General features: G+C 44.6%; 1 protein-coding gene across 1 annotated transcript; it reads left to right on the plus strand.

Moving 5' to 3' along the window:
* Nucleotides 1-260: 260 nt before the first annotated feature.
* On the plus strand, nucleotides 261-15,485 carry ptchd1 (patched domain containing 1). Its single transcript, XM_069667595.1, has 6 exons — nucleotides 261-608; nucleotides 4,777-5,035; nucleotides 5,072-5,491; nucleotides 12,199-12,589; nucleotides 12,803-12,962; nucleotides 13,845-15,485. The coding sequence occupies exons 1-6, from the start codon at nucleotides 261-263 to the stop codon at nucleotides 14,943-14,945; spliced, it is 2,679 nt and encodes an 892-aa protein (XP_069523696.1). The 3' UTR covers nucleotides 14,946-15,485.
* The last annotated feature ends 1,293 nt before the right edge of the window (nucleotides 15,486-16,778 follow it).

Consider the following 16,778-nt stretch of genomic DNA (forward strand, 5'->3'; position numbering starts at 1 on the left):
TTTCTGTCTTTTGCGCTATTCCAGCGGATGAGAGAACCCCTGGGGAAGCGGCGCACCTGTGACCGGAGGAGGGTTGGATTCTCCCCGGCTGGTGACCTCCTGCTCTGGGGGACACACTCTCCCCCCACCCGGCGTCCCCTCTCCTCCTCCAGACCGAGAGTCACGTTACCCACAGATGCGTCCGGCAGCCCCTGATGCTCGGCAGTGCTCCGGGGCTTTCCGGTCGGTGGGAGAGGCTCGAGCCGCGGCCGCGCGCTAGGATGCTGCGCCAGGTGTTGCACGCGGGCCTGAGGACCTCCTTCCACGCGCTGGGCCGGTTCGTGGCGAGCCATCCGGTGTTCTTCGCCTCGGCGCCAGTCCTCCTCTCCATCCTGCTGGGGGCAAGCTTCAGCCGGTACCGCGTGGAGGAGGACGTGGAGAGCCTGCTCGCGCCCAAGCACAGCCTGGCTAAGATAGAGGGCAACCTGGTGGACAGCCTGTTCCCTGTGAACCGCTCCAAGCACGCGCTCTACTCCGACCTGCAGACGCCAGGTCGCTACGGGCGCGTGATCGTGACCACCCGAAAGGGGAGCGTGTTGGACCCGGTTCATCTGGACACCATACTGAAGGTATGCATGCCAACGTCAACGGCACACACTGTAACTCAAAACACAACTCTAAAGACTCAAAGTGGGCTAAACGGGATTTGTCCCTGACAAACAAACTCACACACAAGAGCTAACTGAAAAAAACTGCCGTCAACCAATACAAAAGCTTACGATGATGGAAATAAGTTTAATATTCAAATTAAAATATAACTTTATCTGTTAGGAACTTTATATTTGTAACTGCATTACTGCCTACACACTACATAACCTGACAGACAACAAAGAGTAGACACTACACAAATGGGCCTTAAAATTGTTTAAAATGGCGCCAATAAGACTTAAAGTGTCTAAAAGATGAATATAAAATAGTGTAAAGCACCCTGATTAGCTCAATCTGTGGCACAAAGCCCTGTAATGCTCCTTCATAATGTACCAACGGCTAACATGGCATTCAACCACTTCCTAGCTAACATTACCAAATTAGAGTGTGACAAGATACATTCTAAAAGTTTGAAATTGCTAGCTAACTGTAATGCTAGTTAGCTCATTTTAATGCTCAGTTGTTAACGGTAATGTTAGCTAACAGTAAAATAAGCCACGTAATGGTAGGCTACCTCATGGTAATGTTAGCTAACAGTAAAATAAGCCACGTAATGGCTAACAGTAAAGTTAGCCAGGAGTTGGTTGAATGCAAACATTAGCTTTTGTGACTTAGCTGTAGGTTCCTAGCAGTTTATCAAATATGTCCTCCATGTCCCTCCAGATTTTCTATAGCCATTTTTCTTTTCAATTGCTTAACAAACAAAACACAGTAAAATGATAATGATTTGTAAGAATCCCTGCGTTTATCTGTTTTGCAAACCCGTGACACAGCAGTGCAACGTTATAATTGTGCATTTTAGCTTCCAACACTGGTTCTGATGTCCAAGGAAAATGGCCGCCATGCGAATATGGTCAATTTATCACTTTCAGAAACACACACAGAGGTAAATGTCAGTGCTGGCAGGCCGGAGCACATGTACGTCGGCTGTTTTCCTCCTTATTCATAGAGATTGATAGTCATTACGCAGAACAACACGGTCCCAATTCAAATAACCCCGAAACCTTTGTAGTTATGAATCAGAACATTTTAATTACATAGTGCAGTTAGCCTGAGCTCGGAGGCCTTTGTCATTGCGTTGATATGGATTTATGAGAATTAGCTTAAAACCCCTGGAGCCATTACCCAAATTATTCCATGAAGTTATATGGATGTAATCAGAGCTTGCTGACTAAGAAGCACCAAGCTTTGCTATTGAGGCTGGCTGTGTGTACCTTGTCCATGCATGTTTTTCTGTGTGTGTGTTTGTCAGATAAAGTAATTGTGACCTATTTAACATACACCCAGAACACAGTGTTGGTCCACAGGGGACTGTAACAGTTAGAGACAGAGGAGTTTAGAGCTGTGCTTCATTGACTGCGAGAGATAAGCACTGTTAAAGGATAAAAACACTGTTACATAATCTTACACTGTTACATTTCATCTGTGAGGTTCAGGACTTTGTAATATTGTGTCCCAGCCTGCCTGGTCTACTTGTGCATCAGTCTGTGAGCTCCTACGTTTCCCAAACTGCCTCTGAACAACCCTGTGAGAATGAGTCTGATCTTGTTGTGAGAGGGCAGAAATAGCCTTTACTAGACAGGATATCCACTTTGCAACAAGAATTGTGAGTCATACCCAAATACTGCATTGTATTCTGGGCTATTTAAGCTTCTGTGTGTGAAGGCATCGGCTACTGTTCCTCTTCTATGATGGATATTGTTCTTAACATGATTAATTAGTGTCTGTGCAGCATTGTGATTCAAATCATGCTTTTGCTTATTGATTTTAAAGAAGTCAGAACACAACCTTACTTTAGATGCTCTTTCTTGGAGAGCTAATTTGATTAAACTGAATTGTCTTTCCTATCCGGGAAATACAGCTTGTTTGAATGATGTCACTTATTATGCAGTCTTGTACGAGCCAGAGTCGGTCGACCCTCTACTTAAAATATCTCAACAATTTGATGATGGATTGTCAGGAACTTTTGCGCACACATTCATGGTTCCCTGATGATGAATCCTGTGAGCCACTGCCTTTTCATCTCGCACCACCAGCAGGTCAAAGCTCATCCAGGAAAAATGTCAACATATAACTAGATTAGCTGAAAAATTGCTACGTAAATTCATGGTTCCCAGATGATCCATGCTGATAACTTTGGGGATCCTATGACAATTCTACCAGTGCAGCCAGACTGGGCGGGTTTCTGGCAAAATGAGCGTCTTTTGATTCCCTGTCCCTGGGGACAGTAGCGTTGGGCTCAACATCAACGTCAACATTTGGCAGGGTTTTGAACACAGGTTTCATTTTATCTTTGGTTATTTGATGCCGATATGAAGCTTTATATGCTTATGATCTGTTTTCTGTTGCATATGTAATTGTTTTATGGTTTTACAAGGGTTTCTGGCAAGGTTATGATTGTGGCTGCTTTTTATTGAATTGGGCTGCAAGCTGTCAATCTGATCTGGCATCACTGATTCTGACAAGTATCAGCAGTGCTTTGTGTTTGACATTGATGAGCAATGTTAGCATGCCAGCATGCAAGTTAAACATGGTTAACTTTTTACATCAGGGTGCTCACATTGTCAACATGACACATGTTAGCATTTAGCTCAAAGCGGTGCCTCATGGAGCCGTTAGCGTGGCAGTAAACTCAAAGATGTTGTCTTGTTCCTAGGGATGCACCGATACCAATACCGGTATCGGAGCTTAAGCACTCGTACTCATGCTACCATACCACTTTACAGCTTGACATTAGCCTCCCGTTAGTTAAGCAGGTAGGCTTACCTTGGTATTCGGCAAGTACCCAAATGTAAGTACTTGTACGTGGTCTGAAAAAAGTGGTATCGGTGCATCCCTACTTGTTACAGTAGCTTGACTTTTCTTTAATCCCCTCAATACCAGAGAGTTCAAAATCTACTGTAACTTTATCTGTTGCTAAATGTTGTATTGCTATACCCAGCTTGTGTATTGGAGCCAGAAGTGACCATAGTTGGAAGAACTGGTCGATACTTTTTTAAGTCTCTACCGGGTTGACAGGTTGCAGAAGTAGCGACTTATCCCAGGTCCCCTTGTCAATCACAGGTAACCAATATCTAAATCATACCCGCCTTAATGCCCTGCCTAATTCACTCTAAATGGGACCATCATTTACAAATTGAACACCATGCCGTATTGAATTAGACTTGAAACTAGTGATTGAGACCATAAACTCATTAGGAAAATATTTACTGAGGTAATAAATCAACTGAGAAGTAGGGTCATTTAATCTCGACACTACAAGAACAACCATTTTTCTCAACATTTTGAGGGACTTTTTAAAGCTCCCACTGCAGCAGCTGCAACCACCACCTCCAAAAACCTGTGAAACAGTTCGTAACGGTAGCACTAAAGCGGACCGTCACATTGACAAATGGATTGACAGTAGGTCTAATTTACTCGTCTTTTTTCAAACTCCGTTAATATCTTTAAACCCACAATTTGCAACAAACACATGGCTCCCGCTCCGGCGTCCTCAATCTTGTTGTCGTGATTTTTTAATGTCGCATTGCTACACCAATGGCAGGCCTGATTTTTATGGGCGTCTTGGTAAATCTCACAACAGGACGGTACAAGGAGGGATCTTTCAAAACAAATCAATTTCGAAAGAGACATTCCTTTACACACACACACACACACACACGCTCACACACTCCCTCCCTCTCTGGAGTCAATGCAGTATTCTGAGACAGCTCTGCCCATGTACACTGTGGCAGAGACTGGCATCAGGCCTGTTGCTTAGTAACCAGCACTGTGGATGCTGCTGGCACTGTTGTCCTCTCGACATAGAAACGGAGGAGGACTCTGAGACCACTATTGTTACTCTGTCGAGGAAAGACACACACGCACTCAAACACACTCACCCACATATCTGTTCTTGTTATTCACGCAAGCTACGTCCAAGCACACGAAGCAGAGCCACACACACTTTGAGTTTTGTTCTCCTGCCGGTTGAACAAACTTTGACGGAACTTTTTTTTGCCCGTGTTACAGTTTATTCAAGTAAAACAAGGCCACAGGGAAGCTAACTTCTTTCTACTTTGTGTGTGTGTGTGTTTGCTTTGCACGCAGCTCCATCGGCAGATCTACCAGATGCAGGTGACGGTCCCAGCAACAGGCTTGAACAGCTACAACTACTCCTTCTCCTACCTCTGTCTCCCTGATGACAAGAACATCTGCATCATCGATGACATCATCCGTGCCATGGAGGAGATCCAATCGGCTCGCGCCTCCAACCGCACCGTCCCGATTTTGCGCTACCCGATCACGCAGCTAGCAGATGGACGGCAGGCGTACATCGGGCACCAGCTGGGCGGCGTGCAGGGCTGGGGTCCCAGCGGGGCGGTGCGTGGTCCGGGTTCAGGAGCCAGGGGGGAAGGTGTTCGTTCAGCCAGAGCGTTGCAGCTCACCTACTACCTCCAAGCCCGCGGCAGCCTCATGGACCGTGTTGCCGGGCAGTGGGAAAATGCCTTCTGTGCGGAGTTACAGACCTTTGCAGCGTTGCACCCAAAGCTGGGGCTGTACCCTTCCACTTCCTCTTCTCTGAGGACAGACTTCCAGTTCTCCTCTGTGCTGGCACGGCGCCCCCTGTTGGCCAGCTTGGGGGCGTGCGGTGTGCTGGCCATCCTCTGCTGCTCTATGAGGGACTGCGTGAGGTCTAAACCCTGGTTGGGACTACTGGCTCTGCTGTCAATCACTCTGTCAGGCCTCACTGCTGCTGGGATACTCAACCTGACAGGGGCCACCTACAACTCTTCGTACCTTGGCATCCCTTTCGTCATGCTTGGTAAGTTTAAAAGTTGTACTTTGATGGTGAGATACAAAAACACAAGATAAATCTTAGATTTGTGTCCATGTAGTCATCTTCCATGAATTGGCCTCTTTCAGGATGTAATTTACCTAAGCCTTGGGACTAAGGTAAAGATTACAACTTTTAGTTTAGGAGTCCTGATGTGGAAGGTTCTCCTTCTGCTATCTTTTCATCATGATAGTGGACAGGATTAATCATCTGAGGACCATGAATATCTTCACAAAATGATGGCATTTTTAACCTTTTCAGTCTTGATAAGTATGTCTTCTGTTTGGAACTTGCCTTGGATGTACACTTTTGGAAACTTGAGGTTGTTGAACGCAGGGAAGTCTCAGCAGAAAAACAACAACAATAGTTAAAGCAAAGAGAAATCAAAGGAAAGTCATGCTAACATGTGCAGGAGGGAGCCAGGTTTGGAACATGAACATTGCCACTTCTCTTACATCACAGGCTGCCTGTGTTTCGCTGCCTGCTTTTTCAGAACCTGTGATGGGTGTTGCAGATGCCAGCCTCAGGCTGAATGCCATTTCAAAGTAGACAGATCGTCAAAATGACTGACAGGTGGTGGAGAGTGAACTTGACTTACTAAGTGGGAGGATGATGGAACTAGCAGTACACTTTCTGACTGAGGGTAGAAACTAAATCCAAAAGTTCTACACAAATTAAGATGAACTGGAGTCTACAACAAATTCAGAGCTGGAATTAGAATATTTAAATTTAGACTATTTGTGTAAATAGTTATGCTTTAAATTAAGCGCTTGTTGTGTTGTCAAGAAAGTCTGCTAACCCCTTTCCCAATTGTATCCAACAATTTTTAATAATACCAGCTGTACTTGAACTATTTTCTTCACACCATTATCCTTCAGTCTGTGTGTGTACCAATGAGTGCAGCTCCAAACCTATTGTCCAGAAAAGACCTGAAAATGACTTTCAAAACATTGTTGGCCAACTTGTCATGTGAACTATTGACCGAACTCGATAGAGACTTGAAGGGATGACATAAAAAAAGTATGCACCAATGTAACCAACCAAGATGGCTGCCAGTAATGTGGATGTTATGCGACTACACCAAACCAGGCTGGTGGTAAATCAGAGTTATCTAAGGTTAGCAAGCCTGTAACCTCCCGCCTCTCCCTACTGGAACTGGCTACCCAGCCAAGCAGGGTAGTATCGTCCAGGAACCTTTTGGTCTGCACCCAGTGAAAATGCTTCTTTAAAATCGAAAATAGACTTAAGCCTGGATCCCACAGGATCCATGTCTGGCACGTTCTGTCTGTGCTGCGGTTCTGGTCCATCAGATGGTGCGAGCCCTTGCCCAAAGGAAGCGTGTCTGATCCGCAGCGCAGCCCAGCGGAGCTCAGCTGAGCGCCAGCCTAAGCAGCTGGATTCACGAGATCGCGGGAGAACTACATTTTTGCGCGAGAATTGTGAAATCGCGCGATAACATCGATGTTAACCAGAGCAACACACAAGCAAAGTTCAGTTTGCACCTCCGAGGTTGATTATCTGCTCATTCGGAGATCATTCCTTGATTTTTGTGCTTCTACCATGGCTGAGAACACTACTTAATTAAAAGTGTACAAAAGTACAAGGTGTTTTATTTTGAATTGACTGGATGCTTTATGCTGTATTCGTGTCTGACTTCCTGTTTGGATAGATCTGCTCTGTTCAGCTTGACACGTGCTTGAAGCAGCCTCCGTCAGAAATAAACTCGGCGCGTATCTTAAGTGCAGCAGAGCGGAGAGACACTTCTGGGACGCACCGGAATCGGCATGCTGTGGAATCACGAGCATTGACTTGAATGGGCGCGATCAACTCCGGAGGGCGCGACGCTCACGGAACGCGCCGGAGACGGATCCTGTGGAATTTGAGGGTTACAGTTTCATGAACAATTGCGAATTGATCTGGGTGATGTCAGGCTGCCTCGCTGCGTTTAGCTCAAAGGATAAATTTTCATGTGAGGAAGGCCAGGGTTCAATTTGGCAATAAAAACGGAGACGATGGCCAAGTGTGACTCAGCGGATGTAAATTATCGCAGAAACACTGAATTTAATAAATTAATGAAGAAACTGTATTTAATTTCCATTGATCACTTCATTTCTTTTATGAGGTCAGCATCCCTCATCCATAAGACTGCAGCAGACATTGTTCAGGCCATAATTAAAAGACACATCGCAGACTTCACGTCATCGCTCTCATGACCAAAGTCCTAAAGGGGCAACAAATCTGTATGTGGGACATTTTCAGTTTATTACAGGATATAAAATAATTTAATAAGAACATAAGTCTTCAACAGACTGCAGCGGGGTTATAAAAGAACTGATACAGAACTGATACTACTATATTTGAAGTATGAAATCTGATTACTTCAAGACAGCAGGTTAATAAACTCTCTGCTGTTGGAGCCACGATCAGCTTGCAGCTTGCATGTGGGATACAGACAAAACATCTTTCATGAGTTAAACTAGCAATTGGATTTGTTTTGATAGTGATAAAAAAACAAGGTTTATACTCATTAAATAAGAATGTAACAAATTAGGAGTAGAATCAAAATGCATGCCATACATGTGAAGGCGTATTTGCAGTTTATTTTGAGTGCATGCATACTAAACACGTTAGGGTGTGTGGTGCATAACTACTCACGCTCACATGCAGCCTATACCATAATTAGTCTGTAGATGTGGAGGAGGAAAAGCTGCTGTTGGGCTTAAAATAACTGCAGAGGGAAGAGAAGAGATGGGGGAAATAGAGTATGAGAGGGGCCTCGATGGAACATCGCTCCAAACGGGGGTCGAGAAAAAGATCGACTTTGCAGGAAACAAAGTTAAACTGTAGTTAGGAGGGAAGGAAAGAAGGCAGGCGGGAGGACTTCTCAGAATCAAGTGGGCAGACAGAAGAAGGTGGGAGGTAGTGTGAGGAGAGAAGGATGTGATTACACATTAGAGAAGAGAGAGCATGAAAGAGGAGAAAGATGTGGATTTGAGTCAACATTTTTCATCTTTATTCTCCCACAATCAGACATAAACACGATCACACAGAGCCTGTTAGCTCGCAGAGATGGCACAGAAGGGAAACTGATGTGTTGAAGGGGGAAGTAGCAAGAAGTAGCCTGACTCAGACCAGTAATGATGATGAGTGTGTGTTTGTGCAAAAGATACAGTGATTACAGAAAACTGTCATGATTTGTAGTCTGGTTGATCTGAAACAATTAGTCATGTGATAGTTTGAAAATCAATTATAACTTCAAAGGTATAATAAGTAGGATTTTTCCTTGCATTTTGTCAACAACACATTCACCAGAAGCTCACTCTCACTCTCTCGTGCGAGAACACGCCCACCACGCCGGGCTAACACCGGCAGCATCATGGTGACCTTTGCACTAGAATGCTAACCGCTGGTTAGCTTGTCCTACCCGGTTTGAGGCACCTACCTGTCCAACAGAAAGAAGGCCAGCTCTGCATCGCTCTTTCGCCATGTTCGCCGGTCTGAATGGGGCCTAGTTGCTCATTTGAACCACTCCCACTCTCACCTGTACGCTGTGATTGGCTCAAGGAACCACAACAGCGCCCCTCCTGAAAACGTCCCGTGCACAGCAAAACAACAGAATAGATGCAGAGGGAGGGGTCTGCACACACACTCACCAACACACATGTATAGAGGCCCATAAGTGATGATTTATATTATATTTGTAAAAGTCTATATTTTATTTTTCTCCGAAAATCCTACTTATTATACCTCTGAAGTCATTTTTAAAACCAAACTAGCATACTCTTTGTTTTGCTTATGCTATCATCTCTTCCCTTCTGTATTTCATGATATTGTAAGTTGAACATCTCTGGGTTTGCGACTGTCGTCAAGACATTAAATGACATTTATCTTACTGCAAAGTTGTGACTGCACTTTTTTTTTTAAACAATTTTTGACAATTTAGAATCTCAAAATCAAATCACATAAATCTTCAACTCGTTATTTCTCTCCAGCCTTTAAACAAACTCCATATACATTAAAGTTGTTCAGCTTATCAAATAGAAAAGCAGGTTATTTTTATAAAACTTGTCTCGCTGAATGTGAGACATTGAGACATAGTGATGTAGCTGTAGTGTTTGCATGTAGCCGCCCAAACAGTTTAAAGTGAAGCTTTTCAGTATCTGAAATCCAATTCATGACACATCAGGGACTGAAAAGCTTCTGGATAAAAGGAAATATCCTTTTCTAATGGGTATTTTCTCCTTGTTTGGTGCCTGAATGTGTGTCTCCGAGTGTGTGATTGTCCATAAGTGCACATTAGCCCGTCTCAAGCTCTGGTAAAATACCAAAATCCTTGAGCAATTGCCGTCCTCAGCCTCCCTTCTCTTCTCTCTGCAACATTAACCTCCACACCTCTTCTGCTGTCATTCACTGTCTAATTCTCTCTCTCTCTCAGTCACACACACACACACACACACACACACACAGCCGCGCGCACACACACATCACAGATCTGCAGACTTTCTCAGTTGCACCCACGCCTGAAGTGTCGGTACGTTGTGCCTCTGCTGAGGTGTTAAGTGTTTCGCCATGGTGAGGTCACTGGAGAGAGAGAAGAGGGGGGGGTCCTTGTGTCACTGGTGACTCACAAGTGCCATGGCAACCACTGAAGAGGAAACCATTAAAAACCATCTGCTGCCCATTTATTAACATGTATGTGCATGTACATGAGACTGGACATGCACATCACACACGCCTCAAACAGGAAATAATACAGCATAAAAGAATATTTAAACTTGATCTTTTACATGATTTCATTGATGTGTGAAGCTGCAAGTCATTAAGGATGCTATCTTGTTATGCATCGGTTGGTTTGTACTCAAAATATGTGACATTTGTTTTATGAATGAATATCTGTATTGAGAACAAGGTAAATAAGTGAAATTCGCACGTCTGGCTGCCTCAACGAGGATTGTTATATTCACACCAAAACTGCATTTCCATGGTGGCTGACATCTGCCATGTCACACATTTCTGGTTCAAACAGGATGGAGGTGTGGCATCATGCAGAGAGGACTGTTCAGGAGCAGGCAGGCTGAGTTATTACACTTTGTCTTGCAATGTTGTGATTCCCCAAACTGAATAAATTGAAGCCGAGCGAAGAGAGGGATTTTATTTTGTTGTGACTTTCAGTTTGGTTGAAGAATTTTAGAATGGTTGTAATCTAAAGCTACATTAACTGAAGGGACAGCAGAACAAGCTGTAAACACATCATCATGTGAGAAAGTTGTTACGCCATCCAGCAGACACAATCAATAATTTCTGGTCTTGTTTCTGTCAAACAGCCACTCTCCTTTTCGCTCTGTTTCCAGTTCTGTTTCCACCGACTCCGTAAGGAAACAAGTGGCTCTCAAGCTGCTAATTGCTCCGCCATGTTCACCAGCATGTTGCTAACCTCGTCGCTCTGCTGTTTGATGCTGGGCGGGGATTGTACAGCCGACCTGTTGTTTAAAATTAGCTTTTGCTGTAGCTGAAAACCAGGTTGATTGGAACCGTCGGGGTGTAAGGAGATAAGATAATCTTTATTGATTCCCTATTGGGGGAAACAGTGATAAATAGTTTGGGATGCGCCGATGCATCGGCTGAACATCGGAATCAGCCGTGACATCGGCCCATCGGCAAATAACTAGCATGCGCCGATGGTAGTAGCCGATGTTTTTATTATTTAACTGCTTTAATTGTGCAGTAGATTTAATTGTAACATAAAAGTGTTTTTGTTAGGCTATGTAAGCCCTGAAAAATGTTTGTACTACGACCAGGTGATTCTAAAACAGGCTGAAGAGGCTTTTCAGGCAGTTATTTTTTGATAACGATTATTTTTATGTGAAAAAAAGATTTATTGAGAATTTACAAGATTGAATTCATGCTTTCTCAAAGAGTGCGATGAAGGCCGGAATATTTAATGGAATTAATAATGACAAAAATTACAGCTATTGAAAAAAACATCAGTATTTCCCTATAAGTAGTATATAAAGTGCGAAATAATATATACAAACAATAATAATAACAGTACGATAGTTTCTAATCAAGACATCTTAGGAAAAAGAAACATGTTTGGAAATTTGCTAGTTTTGATGTTTGGAGACAAAAACTAAAATCTGTGGGCTGTAAAACCAAAACAACGAGCTAAAAGATGCTAAAATGTTCCCAGATAATAAATACTATTTTTCTTTAGGGTAAAGTATTTGTATTTAAAGCTCAATCAAGGACTGATATGAATGCAACATTTGTAAGAAATACTGTTACATTTATGACTGAATGAAGGGATCCTATTGTCTTTTTGATGTTTACTCTTTTACCTTTATTTTCTTTTTATCAAATTGTATATTTTCCACATTCTTGTAAGGTTATATTGTCATGTCATCATATTGTTGGGTGTGTCGGATGCTTAATATGCAATGACTTGCAGCCGAAAGCTCTGTGACAGGTCTAGGAAGTGGGCCTTGAGCTTCATGACACTGCTCTTTCTAAGAGTAATGATGAACCTGCACAATTAAAAGCAGTTATAAACATGTTTGTGATGTTAGTGTTTGTTCATGTCTATAATCTGTTAATAAATGCTTTATAGCACTGTTAAAAAAATAATGAAAAGGTTAATTTTGAGTTGTTTTTTCTGGGTTAAAGGTTAATACATCCCCATTTCTGTGTCTCATCAGGTCACGGGCTCTTCGGCTCCTTCGAGATGCTGTCGTCATGGCGGCGGACGCGCGAGGACCAGCACGTGAAGGAGCGCGTGGCGAGCGTCTTCGAGGACGTCATGCTTCGTTTCTCCGGCTCCACCATGCTCCACCTGATGACCCTCGGCCTCGCCGCCTCGCCGCTCACCAACATGGAGGCCGTCCGCCTCTTCTGCCGCACCGCCGCCCTGGCCGTCGCCATCAGCTACGTTTACATGTTGTCCTTCTACAGTTCCTGCCTGGTGTTCACCGGGTACCTCGAGACGGGGTACAGACACGGCTGCTTCTGCCGCAGAGTCCCCAAACCGGACCGGCTGGACTCTAAACCGGCGTGGTACAGGTGTTTAATGTACACACGCTACCAGGACGAGAATCACACCACCAACCCACCACACGGGGTCAACCATGGGCACGCACACACGCCAAACCCTAACCTAACACACACACATGCGCACACACACCCGCCGCACCCACCACACTCACCACACCCACCACACCCACACACGGCGAACAACCCTGCTGCACATGGACACAGCCACGTGGCAAACTCCACACACACACACCAACACCCGCACACACATTCAACAGCGAACACGGACCATCATCATCCTCCGGACTCGCACCTTTTGCTGGGGTGTGTGAGGCGCTGCTATGGAGACTGGATCACCAACACCTATGTGAAACCCTTTGTGGTTCTGCTCTATCTGGTGTACATCTCCTTTGGACTGATGGGCTTCCTACAGGTGAGACCAAACTTAAACACAACATGCATGTGTGTATGCAAACATCTTTCATATTAGCATCTGCTAATAGGCAGACTCGCTGCTCATCGTTCACCTTTCTTTACCCTGACTTGCGATTTTGCACAATCAGCCAACAGATTGTGTTTGAAAATGGATGAGTCATTCATAGCGTGCCACCAGGCTGGTTATTGCAGTATCATCCTAAAGTACCAGATTGCAAACCACAGCATCACCTCATTTCAACGATTTCTACAATTTGTCGTCTCTCTGATCAATTTTTTATTTACACACATTGGAGCCGTGGCTTCACCTTGTCTGAGGCAATTTCAATGGACAGACGGCTAATGTGACAATAACTTTAGGGACAGAGTAATGATTAATCAGCCAAAGCACTTTCTGAATGAAACATGCATCAGTTAGGATGAGTCCTTCAGAATAAAAGCCTGTTTTTGTTACAAAGAAAATGACTACAACACTTTAACTTGGCACAAAGCTGCACGAGTTGTAGCACTTTGACGCTGACTCAGCGATTAACAGATGATTATGTGGAGCACAGACGGTTCAAAATAAGGGTTCCTGTACATCAGTGTTGAATTATTGTAACTATTTACATTTTAATGATCCTGAACTTACATTTTTTAAGATTCCATAGCTTCATATTTTTGGTTCCGAAAAACTCAATTTCTGTTTACATTTTAGGGGACCTCTGATTGCTGTCGAGTTTATTGGTTTAAAGATATTTTTACAATATTCTTTTTAGATATTTGTTTGTTTTTCTCGGTTTGTTGGGTTGGCTAAAGGTATTGTAAAAGATTAGATATGTCATACATACATGTAACAAGCATTTACACATTTGTAACAATATGTTTCTGTTGTCGACAGGTGACCCAGGGTTCCGACCCCAGTGCTCTGGTTGCCATGGATACAGCAACAGTATTGTACACCCGTGCCCAGCAGCGTTACTTCAGCTCGTACTCCCCTGTCATTGGATTTTACATCTATGAAAGCGCCCCCTACTGGAACGCCTCTGTGCAGCGGGACCTGCTGGAATATGCCAAAGGCTTCCAGCGAATCAGCTGGCTGGAAGCGTACCTGAACTACCTGTCGGACCGCAACCAGTCCACCAGCCAGCCGCGGGAGAACTTCACCCACACGCTCCGCCACTCCTTCCTCCGCGAGCCACAGTTCGCCCACTTCGCCGACGACATCATATTCGCGGAGCGCGGTCAGGGTGAGGAGCCCGATGTGGCGGCGTCGCGACTCTTCCTCGTGGCCAAGACGACGGAGAACAAGCGCGAGGAGATGTCAGTGCTGCTGGACACGCTGCGACGCCTGTCACTGACCTCGCGGGTTCGATTCCTAATCTTCAACCCCTCCTTTGTGTATCTGGACCGCTACGCTGCGGCGGTCAGCTCCCCCCTCAGACACTCACTGCTGGCGGTGCTCTTCCTGCTGGGTCTGTCCTCGCTGGCGGTCGTTGAGCCGCTGGTGTCCGTGTGGCTCGGCCTCACCCTGCTGTCGGTGCAGTTCGGGGTTCTGGGCTTCATGACGTTATGGGGGGTGGAGCTGGACTGCATGTCCGTGTTGTGTCTGATCTCTGCGTTGGGGCACTCGGCGGACTGCAGTGGCCCCCTCCTCTGTGGTTTCGCCTCTGGTCGGGGTGACAGCCGGACTCGCTGGGTTAGAGTGGCGCTGGAGAGACACGGGGTTCCCTCTCTACAGACACTCATCTGCTACGGCGCCGCCCTGGTGCCTGTCGGCTCCGTACGCTCTAACCTCACAAGCACTCTTTTCCGCTGCCTCACCCTCACGGCGGGCTGCTCGGCCCTGCACACGCTCGCCTTCCTGCCCACCCTCCTCACCTTTCTCCCGCCTTCCAAGAGCCGGGGTCACGGGCCTGAAGGGGAGGGGCAGAGACAGGAAGTGGAGTGCGTTGAAATGAATGACAGCACCCGAGTAGTCGACCAGATCACCACTGTGTGAGCAGGAGATGATGATAGGGATTTTATTTGTTTTCTATGGTGACTGCCTGCTGGGAATTGTAGTCAGAGCAGCCGCCATGACGCTGCAGAAAAGAATGCTGATCTATGTGAAAAGGAAAATGTCACTGAAGGAATGATAGGAAGAAAACTAGAGGTAGAAAGGCAAGAGGAAACACATTTCAGAAAGTACAGAAAGATGCTCGGCAAGTGAAGCAGAAGAGAAAGGAAAGATGTGTTTCCAATGCAGTGTATCCATAGTTACCTGCTTGTTGCTAGTGCTGTGTGGCATACCAATGAGCTCTTTCTCGAAGCAGCCAATCAGAAGCAGAGGGTCAGCCGAGGTCAGGCCTGGATGTGACGTCACCACAGAGGAAGTGCCACATTTTTCACGACTTTAAAACTTGCTTTAGATCTGATCACAATGTTTGGCTACTGCTTTCTGTTCCACATATCCAGTTGCACAAATACAGCTACGAAGACATGAGGCAATCATCTGTATGACTCGAGTATTTCTACTTTAATGCTGGACAAATAAAGTCAAATACAGAAAAACTGCTCTGAAGTGAGTCTTTAACTTAAACATCACACGCCGAAAAGGCTCCTGCAGCAGATAAATGTGATGAATGGATTCCTAGTATGTTTAAAATATCTCGGGTCAGCATAAAAATAACGACTCCGACCTTTGCAGAGAGCTTTGTCTTAAAGGTTAAAACTAAGAGCTTCTAAAATGCCACAAGAGAATCTAAAATGACTACTTTATATGCTTTAATTTTGGGGTCAGGGGTCAGTGTGATTCTTTTTCATTGATTTATTTTCTTATAACCCACACAAAGTTTACTATCTACGCAGTTGTTAATGTTTTTTGTCTGCTGAGCTGTTATATTTTCTTCATTACCTCATTTAGAGGAAGAGTTTGTGATTTTCTTTTATTTTGAAAGAAACATGGCTTTGTAGTTATTCCTGATAATCCACACAACACAACTAATTGGAACAGACGTCGTCTATTCTGCTGCTATTTAGTCCGTTTGGCTTTGATGTTTTCTTTTAATGAATAGACAACATTTTCCCACACTTTCAGTGGCAGTAAGCAACACGAACATTCCAACATAAAAAACATTCCGCCTCTCTGTGTCACTCCGCTACACCAAACATGCACGCGCATTTTGCAACTGGTGTGCGACGCAGCCGCTGTGCGGTGTGTCTCTCTGCAGCACTGAAGCAAGGAGAGAGAGAGAGGAGAGATGCTGTTCATTCTAAAAAGTACACTTTATTGCTGGCAAAATAAGTTATCATTCTAGGTATGATTCTTGGTCTTGAGCACCTTTTTACCTCTAGGTGTTGAAGCTTAATGCTACTGTAGCTGTTAGCTCTGCATCGCTTTGCTCTTCACCCCCTTACGCTCCCACTCGTCTGACCTCTCTTTGTATTTAGGGCTCTCTTTGTAGCTTTTCTCTCCTCCAAGGTCTTCTTTTCTTTTTCTTTAGCGGTATATGCCGTCGTCGGCAAATGAAGAACAGGAAATGGAAACGTGGAATCCGGATGATGCTAGTTTGTACAAAGTCGCTGTGATTGGCTAGTAACGTGGAAAGCTAACCCTGATTGGTTGTTTGTTTCAGACTGGACACATTTTTTAACAAACTAACTACTGCTGCTTCAAATGAAGATTTTTGAAACGCCTTTGAAGGTGGTGATTTTCCAAAATTCCGGTACCTGTGTATCCGTGTCTACATGGAAAAATGGCACATAATATATATTTTTTAAATGATTTGATTTTCAAAAAATCTGGTTACAGATTCACATCTGTTGATCACTCCTTTCACATTAGCTTGTTTTT

The sequence above is a fragment of the Semicossyphus pulcher genome, unplaced genomic scaffold (assembly GCF_022749685.1).
Source record: "Semicossyphus pulcher isolate SPU_LCO1_2020_fin unplaced genomic scaffold, fSemPul1.0.p SCAF_18, whole genome shotgun sequence".
In the NCBI taxonomy this organism is placed as follows: domain Eukaryota; kingdom Metazoa; phylum Chordata; class Actinopteri; order Labriformes; family Labridae; genus Semicossyphus; species Semicossyphus pulcher.

Bases quoted from the DNA above. Each gene is read 5' to 3' on its own strand.
- ptchd1 (XM_069667595.1), top strand. From the start codon at position 261: ATGCTGCGCCAGGTGTTGCACGCGGGCCTGAGGACCTCCTTCCACGCG. The intron at 12,590-12,802 runs GAATCACACCAC...GCACACACATTC, and splicing joins TACACACGCTACCAGGACGA to AACAGCGAACACGGACCATC. The intron at 12,963-13,844 runs GTGAGACCAAAC...TGTTGTCGACAG, and splicing joins GACTGATGGGCTTCCTACAG to GTGACCCAGGGTTCCGACCC.